Source organism: Lutjanus erythropterus, chromosome 2, assembly GCF_056507025.1.
Source record: "Lutjanus erythropterus isolate fLutEry1 chromosome 2, fLutEry1.hap2, whole genome shotgun sequence".
Taxonomy (NCBI): domain Eukaryota; kingdom Metazoa; phylum Chordata; class Actinopteri; order Lutjaniformes; family Lutjanidae; genus Lutjanus; species Lutjanus erythropterus.
The window spans coordinates 12311809-12323883 of NC_139318.1; the positions used below are offsets into that span (position 1 = coordinate 12311809).

Below are 12075 nucleotides of genomic sequence, written 5' to 3' on the forward strand. Positions count from 1 at the left end.
TTTTTATTTATTTTGCCCAGGTCTGACATGGGGTAATGTCATGTAGAAGATGTAGGTCTGTGAAGTAGCTTACGTTGGTTTCATTTACATCTGACTGTCACATGACATAAAAGTCTGCTATCTGACTCACTGAACTAACATTTGACATTTGTAAACCAACAGGCCACATATAAAGAGGTTGATCTGAGAGAAGTCAGGATTGCAGTAGTTCACAGCTGAGAAGATCTTCACACAGGTCCAAAGGTTAATTCTTCTCCTTTTGGTTGAGCGGCTGCGCTAACTTCAAACCCAATGGCCCACTGCTAATCCCAGCAACGTAAAACAATCTGCCATCAATCTGGTCACGCTGCTCTGGTCCGCTGCCCTCCACTCCGCTGTGTCGCCTCGTAATCTTCCCCAACAAGCAGGACTTTTCATTCCTCAACTGATCAAAAAACTTGCCCTCTTAAACCAATGTGTGTGTGTCTAAAGCGGGCATTATTACACATTCACACATGGACACAGTTGGCGGCTGGCCTGAGTAGGACACATGTGACGCAGTACAGAGTACACAAGCTCACCAGACTTCTACGCTTAATCAAAGGTCAAACAGGTAAATAAGTTGTAAGGCAGGCGAAGCAGACTTACCTTCCCTCCCTCCATCCATCATCTACTTAACAGTCAGTGGGGTAATTAATTAGATCAAAGCTGATCACCTTCTGTCCTTGTAAATCCAAACATAAACACAGATCAGTGTAGAGCTAGAGCAAGTGTTCAAAGGCTTCCTTTTTCCAAGAGAGCTCAGCTGAGAGTTGGGCTGTAACGGCAGCGAGAGGACGCAGAGGGAGGAGAGAAAGAGGCGGAGTGACCCCCCTCTCCTCCCCACATCTCCCTGGAACAATGCTGAAACAATTCCCCCGAGGTCCTCCAGCTAACGGCAAACTTCCTTCAGTCCTCTTAGCTACAGCTCGCCATTCTCTCCCTCTCTCAGGACTCCTCTGGCCCCCCCGTCTATAGAGTGAGTCACACTACCTCAGCGGTTTGAATGTAAACAGGCTCTCATCTTCAAACGGTCCCTCAGCTTCGCCATCCAGGCATGCAGGGCCCATAAACAGCTGGGTCTCAGCCACCTGGAACAGCTCCAGGACAGCCTGCCACAACCACTGTTGTTGGGAATGCTCCAAAGCCCCCCCGCCTGCCTCACTGAGACCAATCAAGAAAGTTTACTGCCTAAATAACACACACAGACAGACACGTGTGAAGACAAGAAGCTCTGATGGATTGGGATTCACCCCAAACAGCCGCTGTGTAGTTGTTACAAGTAAGTGTGAGTGTATATGATTATACGGTGTGGAGAAGAGGGGAAGGGGGGGTTTGATAGGTGACAGCTGTAAACATGAGAAGCCACTGTTTGTACTCTTTGAAACAGTGTATGTTTTCTCACTCTGCTCCTGTCAAGCAGGGAGGAGGTGATACAAACACTGCAACAAAATCATTCCCACCTCAGCAGCTGACAGTTTAGCACCGGTTTGCTACGGCAGGAACAGCTCACACATGAAACATCAAGGCTTTTTCTGATAATTGGAAGGCTGAAAAACACAGTGGACCTCACACACAAAACCACAATAATCAAATTCCTCTTACATTATTAAACAGATCAAACACATGTAAAACAATCTGTGGGGGTTCATGTGATGGCCGACAGTAAAAAAAACATGAATCTGTCTTCTTGGCTTCTATGTTCCTGGTGGGTGGATGACTTGGCCTGCTTTATGAGGAGGACTGACCCTGAGATAGTAGTGACCACTACTTCCTGTCTGTGGAGGTCCTCTGGGCGGTTGGACACAGGGCTTCCCCGTATGTAACACAAACAGGAAATGCCTAATGTAATGTTCACACACTACAGCCTGGGCGGAAGTATGGCCTAAATCTTAATAATAGGGAGCTTATACGCATCATTATAAAATGTTTCACTTCATATAAGAGAAATCCTCTAAGCTTGGACCCAAGTGGCTCGGGAGGTAGAGTGAGTCGTACACTAATCGGAAGATTATTGTCCCCGGTGGCTGTTCCATCAGTGTATGCATGTGTGTGTGATTGTTTGAGTGACTGGGTGAATGTGACTAGTAGTTATAAAGTGTTAGATAAAGTCCATTTACCATTTATTAGAGCTTCAATCATAACATTCGCTTTTAAATTTTAAATCAACATTTGAATACTGCAAAGCTGTTTTTCCCCATTGTCTATTCATTCTGTTTAAACCCGCCAAAGAGGAGAAGGACCATCCAGACTGTCACTAGCACGAATCTCAAAAGCCAGCAGCTCTGATGGGATGCCGGTGTGTTAGGACCCATGGCACGGTTAACTGTCACATCTATAACGGCTCTATTGATGCTGATGATGACAAGTTTTGGAGCAACATATACTGCGGTCTAGACAACGTCCTTTTCATGATGTCCCTGCTTATTTCAGCATGACAATGCCAGGAAAAATAATGCACATCGAGGGTGGCTGTGGCTTCTAGTGCTTTGCCCTGGTAAGAGTAAGAGTTGTTTATTCTGTCCACACTATTTGAATCAGTGAGGACAAACTTAAATATTAGAAATACCTCTAAGTATTATGCAACACTATTCAAGAGCAACACGCTTCCAAAATGGCCATAAATTTGAACTAACACCTTTAGAAAAGCAGGATTTGTTGAACTGCTGTTGTATTAGAAAGTATTAACTGGCAACTAAATGTAAATTATTGTTGTAATTTGTACTCTGGATTGTTGTTATCTACATGACAGGCCTGTATATCCACACCCTTGATAAATAATCCTCTGCATCTGGCCTCTATGGTTGGTCTGAAAACACCAGGATTTACTAAAATTATGCTGCTTTTAAGAGATCTTGTAAGCCATTGCTTATTTTTTGTTGAACATAAGAAAGTAGAGGTAAGTAGCCAACCAGTGTAAAGTAATATGACCCAGTGGGTTGATTTTCCTCTTGTCCTCCCTACTTTTTTGAGTCTCCTGATGCTACTGGTGTATATTTACAAAAAACAATGAAGTTAAAAAGTCTGAACATTAAATATCTTGTCTTTGTAGTGTATTCAGTTGAATACATGTCAAAATGTTTTTGCAAATCATTGCATTTTGTTTTTGGAGTTGGGGTTGTAGATTTAGGACTGAAACTGAACACATCCGTAGGCCTGAGAGGAACAGCTCACAGTGCAGCTAACAATGTTGGGAGTGAGAGATTTTATCAGGCGTTGTCTTTGTTGTCTGTCTACCATTGTCCCAGTCAGGCCCAGCAAAGGTCTAGCATGTTCACCCCCTCCAGCACTGGCACATTATGTTGGATGTCAGCAGGGAGTTCGGCGCAATGATCATCGCGATTGCATGGAGGCTGCCAGCCAACCCTAACTTTACAGGCTTTACAGTGTCTTCGATATCTGTCCAAAGCCTCTAATCCCATTCCACAGCTACAACAACACTTGCATATCAGTAAACCCCAGGACAACCAAATAAAGTATGATTACAAACCATGAACCAAAAGACAGCACAATGGTGAGAAAATAAAAACAGGCGTAGAGCAATGAGATGACTGGCAGGGGGGGAAGGAGAACAGAGCTGGAGAGAGAAGAGAGGAGGGTGTGAGCTTGTGTAAATGAGAAGGGGTGGGGATTAGTCGTGGGAGAGTGCAGCAAGGGAATGAGCGGGAACGCTGGCATTCCTCAGGGCTCATTCAGGGGCCCCTGTGGCAGTGTGGGGAGCCTCGCACAATGCATGGCTGTGCCATCGTCACGGAGACGCCTCCCTCAACGACAGCAATGGAGTGCAAGGAGGAGGGGGGGGGGGGGGGGGGGGCAGGATAGGGAAGAGGCTGAACCTGAAAGAGCCATCTTCAGCCTCCAGAGTCAGTCAGGCAAACAGACAGGCTGTTGCATAACACTGAACAGGCCTGAACTTTATTCCAACCATAATGAAAGTTGTTTAGAAAGGGTGTGTTGCCTGCTAGTAGCCTGCCTGTCAGGTGTTTGTTGAATGATAGCTAAAGGTGGGGATTATGCACAGTAATTTATCACAGTAGCTAAAAGAGACATGATAATTATCACTGGGAGTGTAAACATTTTTGTCTAAATCTCTTCCTGTTTGCAAAGAGGTAATCTCCATTTCAGCCATTTCTTAAGCACAGATGATTAGACACACACAGCGCATGTGCAAACACCTATGCTATGCCTACATGTGTGCTTACAAACCCCTTTATTCAGAGCCTGGAGCTAGCGTGTGAGACCTTCAGGAAAACAGAGAAATGTAAGATAAAATGAAGTTAGAGGCCCTTTGGAAACCAGCGGGGTAATCTGATTGGCCTCTGGTGCAGCAAATCCACTTAACGGTCAGCAAATTTCAATTAGTCTCAGCAGCTCTGGTGTCTTACACCCACAAACACAGTCCCAGATACCTCTGTCACTGTTCTGAATACTGCTGTGGTCAGGTCGTCTCAATAACCAGCTAAATATACTACGGGGACTCTCCTGTCAGCACATGTTCGGTCTTTCCTTTCTTCCCTGCATGGAATAACGGTTGTTGGAAAAGCCATCAGCTGAGTCACTTCGGCGGATGGGGATATGGATTTAGATGTTCTTAAATATACCCCCTGGGAATAGTGGGGTCTGAAAAACAGGGGTTATTATTAACATTGGCTGGACAGGAAAAGGAAATGAGGTCACACAGGCCAAGCTTCTGCTACACAAACACCTCCAAGCACAAACCAATGAGACCACTGTTATCTGCGTAGAGGAAGGAAACTGAGAGGACAAAGAGGATTCGCTGAGGACAATGTTGTATCCTCTTTGCCAGTGAACTTAAAAGCTGATTTGTCTTTTCCCTTTTGAACAATCTGTCATAAAAATATCACCCAGAAGCATTAAATAAGCAGAAGCTGGTACCGGTAGTTCTCTAGTTCCTGTCAGACACCTCCTGAGAGCCAGCTGTCCCCTAACAGCTGAACTGACGCACCTCCCTCCTCTGAGCCAAGATGTCTACCAGTTGTGCTTGTCTGTGGCTCGCTCAGCCCAACACTATGAGAAGTACAGGGCTGGGCCAGAGGACAGCCACTAAGAGACAGGATGAGGCCAAACCCAACTGGATTCCAGAGAGACCCGCCTCTGGAATTTGAAAGTGTATCTGTCACTCTTTTCATGAGGGAAGATCTTATTATGGCACACTGAAACTCATTTAAATCTGGCTCCTCTTCACACACACCAAAACAGCTTACTTGTCAGTCTCAAGTCTCAAAGATGAGGTCAAGAACATGTGTTTGGGAGACTATTTTAAAACTGTAGTTGTAAACGTAGTACTAGTCTGCCTTCAGGGCTTTCCACCAGAAATGATTTCATTAGCAAGTTTATTGGAAGTATTGAGTAGAAAAATTAAGCCTAGATTACATAACATGAGTGTGAAAGTTTTTTAACATAACACAGAAGCGCCATCAACTAGAACAAGTCTGGATAATGTATTTAGGATTAATTCTGTGTTGACATGGAGGCAACACAAGGCAACACAGGGTGAGCAACTGATACACAAATTATTTTGGTGGTGAAGTGCTCCTTTTGGTCATTAGCATTAGCATGCAACAATGACAAACTCAGGTGAGAACTGGCCAGAAAGCATTAATCCTGATCTCCCAATCGCATATTTTTACTGAATATCGGCCTGTCAAGAACACAAAAGGGCCAAAAAACAGCAACATGGTAGTAAACCAACTTTTTTAATGTCAAGGAGCCCCACAACAGGCACACATCAGACCATGGACATCCTATTTGAGTGGATTTAGTCTTAAGGACCAAACTAGGATCACTATAAATTTTCCAATCAAAACAGCCAGCCCTCTTCCCTTGTCGTTCCAACTTTATATTCCTCCTTTTGGTGCAGAGCCCCTACAGCTCACACAATGACCCCCATTGGTCCCCGGATCCCAATTTGAAAATAACTGTAGTAAGCAATTAGAAATGGATGTGAGTATGAACTCTGTAAACACCCTGAAGAACACCATCGCTGCATGCTGCGAGTCAGCTGAGGCCATCAGAGCAGCGCGCCTGAGGCAAGTTCACATGTGGTGCTATTGGTTGGTCATGAAAACACTGGAGCTATTCCACCACACCGCAGCACCAGGGAGAGAAGTCTAACTGTATGAGCAGTGTTTCAATGATTTCTAAAATAAAACAAAAGAGGTTTTGGATACACTGCTTCAGTGAGGCACATAAAACTGTAGATCTGTAATCCAGTTCCTGAGGACGCCATAAACTTTGCATTTATGAGAAAGACAGAAATGTGGAACGTGGAGAAACAGCACAGAGATAAAAAAAAAAAACGAAATAAGGATACTGTCACTGCTAACCAGACCAAAGCACTTTGGCACAATGCAGGATCACAAGTTCAAAGTGCAACTTCTTTGAAAAGGAAAAAAAAAACACTACTTTATTATTATTATAGGCAGACTTAAAACACCATCTGGAAGGAGCTGAAAAATGAGCTTACCACACCAGGAGTGTCGAGATAAAAACAAGCCTTTCCAGCAGCGTGTGTGTAAAAATGCTGTGGCTACATCCTCAAGAGTGGCGGGAGATGAAAAGCATGACAGGGTTGCGCTCTCGCAGTTAACATCCAGACAATGTGTGACTCATTAAAAACTCAAAAACTTTATCTAACCCCATAAGACGCCCCCTCATTTCCTAAATAAACCCGCTGGTGACTTCTCCTGTATGACTCACAGCCAGTCAGTCACAAGCATATGAAGGGGAAGTGTGTTTTGTTTTGGCTTTTTTGTACTTTTGCTTTCATTCATATGGTTTATTTAAAATAATCTTTTGAAAACTCCCCCAAAAACCAGAAATAGAAACTGAAATGGAAATTAAAACATTTCCAGTTCTGCTTTTTTGTTCATTGCGTCATCAGACAGTTGTTACCTTCAGGGAGATATCTCCTCATTTGTGCTTTAGTTTCCTCAAAATACATCAGACTAAAATTAAACCGAACATTCCTTTAACTAAACTTGTTGCACACTTATATAAAGCCAGCTATCTTGTCTCCATTTTTAATGTGAAGATGCAGATTCTTTTTTTGTATAACCACATTGAAATAAACAATGAAATAATCCAGACAGAATATAGTTCATTTAGATATTGAAGTACCCTATAACTGTGGGGAAACTAAATCTTTTTAAAGCCAGTGAACAATCAGGAAAGGCGAGTTTCAAGTGTCTTATGTCAGCGTGACTGCCTTAGATTGAGTGCTGCTGCACCACTATATCATTACAGGGCTAAATGAGAGGGCACATTCAAGCCATTTGCTGTTCTTCTCCATTCAACGTACCTAAACTTCCTGCTTAGAGAAAGCTTTCAGTTAACTGGGGGGGCAACTGGGATTTAAGTGAGAGGCTTTGTTCCTTTTAGTGGTCCATTATATGCCCCCAGGCCAGCCCATGAGACAATAGAATGCTGTGACCCTGATGTGAACCACCTTGGGTCACTTCTGGGTTGTCTTACACCACGCTGTCATGTGCCCTCAGCAGACTTTAAACATCCACTAACCCTTAGCAGGTCTCCTGTAACCTAAAAGCTCAGAGGAGAGGAGCCCACACACAGATCACACACACTATCTATGATTAAATCACATGCAGATGTTAACCTGGCTGGTGACACCAACACACAGAAACACACACAAACTCATGTATTGAAATGTGGGTGAAATTCAATACAGGTGTTATAAGCTAGATGATCTGTAACACCTTTAGGTCCCACATCATGAAAAGACATCAGTTTGCTTGAGTTTCCTGTGCATGTGACCACATGTGACTGACACGTTTACCCCTGGAGACCACGGTACTTCCCTGATGAGCTGCGCAGGCTCAAAGTACCCAGAAATTCCCAGGACATGTGATAAGACAACAGCCAATGAGTAACAGATTTGGCACGCAAGTTGACACTTAAGTGGACTGATACGCCTACACTTCCTATAAGAATGAACAAAAACAAAGACAGGAGCTTTACACAGTAGAGCCAAACCGATGCTGCATTTTAAGGGTTACTGCCAATGCTGATATCAGGGAGTAAAAGAATCATAAAGATAAGTATATATTGGCACATATTCTTTTACATACACACACACATCAACTGGAGCCCCACCGATATATTGGTTGACTGATATTACTGGTCCAATATTGGCCTATCACAGCTATATCAGTCTATATTGATATCAGCATATGTTGTATAATATGCTAATGTGCTCCGATATGAAAACTCTTTCATTTTTAACAGAACATAACGCATTCTGTGTAAATTTATTTATTTTTTTAATTCCTGTTTAATATATACATACATTTTGTGTTTTTTAAATTAGAGTTATTTGTAATTATCAACAATAGTAGTCAAAGTTTACTGTTTCAGTGCTTTATTATTTGACAACATTTATTGTAAACTGTAAAATATCCTGCCTCCATTACATATTTAAATCAGTATTGGTCCAGCCCTATACACTTTTTGCAATGATCCCTCAAATCAAACATTTACATAAATAAATAAAAAAAGGAAAATAGTACAAAAAATCTATATTTTAAACTTGAATTAAGAAAGGGGATCAAATATACATAAAATTCTATGTATAAAACAAATAAAAAAAAAAAATCTACAGTATGTTCTGTTAAACAAGTGTTCATATTGGCACATGTAAGACAACATGCACATTGAAACCATCAAACAGATATGGCTGTGACAGTCCAACCCATGTATCTGTCTAGCTCTATTACAAACAGAGACAGATAGATGGAGAAGGGAAGCGGTATCAACCGACCAATGCTTAGAATAACACGCAGGGTGTGTTGTGTGGAAACTTTGGAAAGTCTTCTATCTATTATGAACAGATTTATTAATAGGACAGAACAAAAGGAAACTGGTGTTGGAAGAACTGGGGTTGTCCCATCTCTACAAAGAACAGCATTGTTTTTCAAAGGTCAGAAGTTAATAACATTTCATCTCCGCTGAAATTTCACAGAGAAAAAGAGGGAAGAAAAAAGAGAACATGTGAAGGCATGTTTATATCTAAAATAGCTGAGAGGCTCAAACTAAATTTTGAGGAACTTTAAACACTGAAATACCTGATTACTCTGTGGAACTAAAATAGTTGTGACTGGAAGTAGCGTGATCACAAAAAAGGGAAGAGGACTATGTTCTCATGAAAGCCCCTAACACTCTGGGTGGGACAGAACAATTAGCTAACCTCAAACCACCGTGACCCTTCCAACTCTCATTTAAACTTTCTCCCTTGCTCTTACCCATTGATCCTTGTCATTATCAATAAGGCGGGCCACTAACTGACGACAAGCATGTCTCAGAGTTTGTTTTCATCCATTTTGAGCTGTCACATTCCAGCCTCTCTGTGCATTTTGTGGCCGTTTCTAATTACCTGCTAAGAGATGGCGGCTGGTGAGCATGTGAAGGGCCATATGGCTAAGTAGGGTATCAAGCCTCTGTGGGCTAAAGACTCCTCAGCCCTCCTCTGAGGAACACAGCTGGCCATTGTTTTAAGCGGAGACAGAAAAGGTTCTGGGAAAGGTTGTTTCACTGGGGCAAAGTGGGATCCTGTGGAGGAGTTTTAACACCCCCTCACAAACACCGGAGCCGATGCAACAGGGCCTCCAGTAGCGTCATTCAACAGCCATGGCTGACCAATTAGTTCCCCCTCCACCTTTACGTAATCCCAAAGGATCTAAGGGGTCAGAGGAGAGACCTCCTAATGGTCAAGGTGAGGCAAAAGAAGAGTGAGGCGGAACCGGAGAGCCAGAGTCGCCAGCAGGGTTCGTCTTGTTTGTAGGCAGCTGGAATGTAGCGGTTCTGCTTGTTATTAACCACAGACAACACTCTCTCACATGCCTCTCATGCATGCACATTTAAGCTCTCACCCATAAGAGGCGTTACAGTCTTTGATGGCCTGGAGCCTAGATTTGCTTTAGGAAAAGGGAATGAGCATTGGAGTAGAGCGTAGCAGGGTGGTGGTGGTGAGCACACAGAAGGACACTAAGACAGCCTCAGTGGCCATGTGCCAGGGGAAACAGAAGTGGCATGTCTGGAATCTGGCTCGGAGGGAAGAGACGGTGGTTTGGACAAGGCCACGACGCCAAAGCACATGATGGGGTCTCTGAATGACTTACTGTTAGGGGCCATTCTGCACCAGTAACCCAAGCATGAGGGGTGGGGAGTGTCGTGCTCTGTAATGTAACTGACCGCTCTCCCCATTTGGTAGCGATTTGCTGAAATGGCTGTACACGGTTCACAGGCAACAGTATGGAAACATGGGACATATGGAATGTTCAGATAAGTGAGAATGAAAATAAAAAAGCAGTTTGAGTTTGGTCTGAGCGGTCAAAAGTCAAAATAATCCTGCGAGTTCTCATAGCAGAAGCATTTGAAAGTCATTACGACTCACTGTGCCACATGCTGCGATGACTATCACATTTCCCCACTTTTCTCCTGGTAATATGATCCACTAATGATTAAGCACAAATCCCTCTCCAGATTTACTGCAGAGGCTACTGAAGGTTCGGTCAGGCTTACCTCTGTGAGTCTTTGCTGCCATCTGCGCTGTGCTCACTACTGCTTCCATCTCCTGCCAGTCTGCTGTCCACTGCTGGGTCCAGCTCGGGGTTGGCAGCCTCTTCATTGGTCTCCAGAGCTCTGGGGATGGGGCTGTCTCCGTCCTGCTCGGGCAGAGGGGTGCAGCGCCCCTGACTCCCTACACTGCTGATACTCCCCGTGGTCCCATGGTGGTGCCTGTCCACACCCCCTCCAGCCCGCTTGGCTTCACTGCATCGCCTCATGGCCTGCAGCTGGGAGAGGGGGACTATATCGGCTCCCTGGGGTCGATGCCAGACTGTGCGGCGCCCAGTGGAGTTGTAGTAGTAGAAGCGGCCGCTGTGGGGGTCAAACAGCTCCCACCACTGGTTGCCGTCTGCCTGGCGGACAGGAGCGCCTGGAGGGGGATCCCAGCCGCACTCGCCAGTGGTCAAGTTCACATACATGCGCTCACGGGAGCGTGGCTCCAGGATCTCCACCCAATCAGAGCTGAAACGAGACAACGATTAAACTGTTATTAACAGCTGAAGATGGCAACAGATTATTCAGCAACAGGATACGATGATGCATTCGAGGCAATGGTCACGCCTGAGTACTAATCAACTCGACAAGCAGTAAACAACTCACACTGTTTGACAGACTGAGAAGCCCAAAAAGTGCCCATTTGCCCATATGGAGAGAGTGTCGATGTTTGTGTGTCCCCTACATGTATCCATCTGCACGTGTATATGTGTGTGTGTGTGTGTGCAGCAATGATGTCACCTCTTTGGTAGGCGATGGAACAGCAGGAGTGATGGCGCGCGTGTGTGTGTTCCCTGAATAAGGAGACAGGTGGACACGCTCTGTGAGACACCAGGCATGGAGTCAGCACGGCCCAAAGAGAAGCATACGCTCCGAGTGCCACTAACGCAAAAACCACCAAGCTGAACTACAATCACAGAGTGACAACAGCCAGCTCAGCACAATACACACCGACAACAAAAGGAGACAGTGGAGAGGGGTGGTGCCAAAAAAAAAGAGATAGAGGCAGAGAGAGAAACAGAGAGAAAGACAACCCAGTTTGCAAAAAAGAACACATACAAAGGGCACAGATAAGAGGGACAACCAATTATACAAAATTAGACCATGAACTGAATTTCAGAGAATTATAGGGCACTTTCTCTATTTATGTTAAATGTAGAGCTGTACTGTATGTCTTTTTTTTTTACATTTGAAGTTTCTATTAAGGTTTCTGAATGAAGCTTTTAATGTCTGTTATCACATTTAATGACATCCTCACCCTAAAGAGGTTGTCATCGGATTAAATAAGTTAGTCTTTTTTATAAGAGCAACTTTTCAATGAACATCACTTGTGAGTTTTGTCAAAATTGAATGTCATTTATGGTGCTGTTAGATTGCTGCTACACTGCTGTATTAATACAGGTGTGTACTCACGTTTAGCAAACTGCCATGCTAAATTCCAGCCTACTTGTATAGTCTGTG

General features: G+C 44.0%; 1 protein-coding gene across 4 annotated transcripts in view; it reads right to left on the reverse strand.

Moving 5' to 3' along the window:
• The window catches only part of arhgap46a (Rho GTPase activating protein 46a), a 44848-nt gene that overhangs the window by 16893 nt on the left and 15880 nt on the right, over window positions 1-12075 (reverse strand). For 3 of the 4 annotated variants that reach the window (XM_084728503.1, XM_084728495.1, XM_084728512.1), the window contains exon 2: window positions 10576-11082. In XM_084728503.1, the coding sequence (XP_084584629.1) occupies window positions 10576-11082 (507 nt within the window). Of the gene's footprint in view, window positions 1-627; window positions 917-10575; window positions 11083-12075 lie in introns of those variants that run through there. The other variant, XM_084728520.1, reaches the window with a different exon arrangement.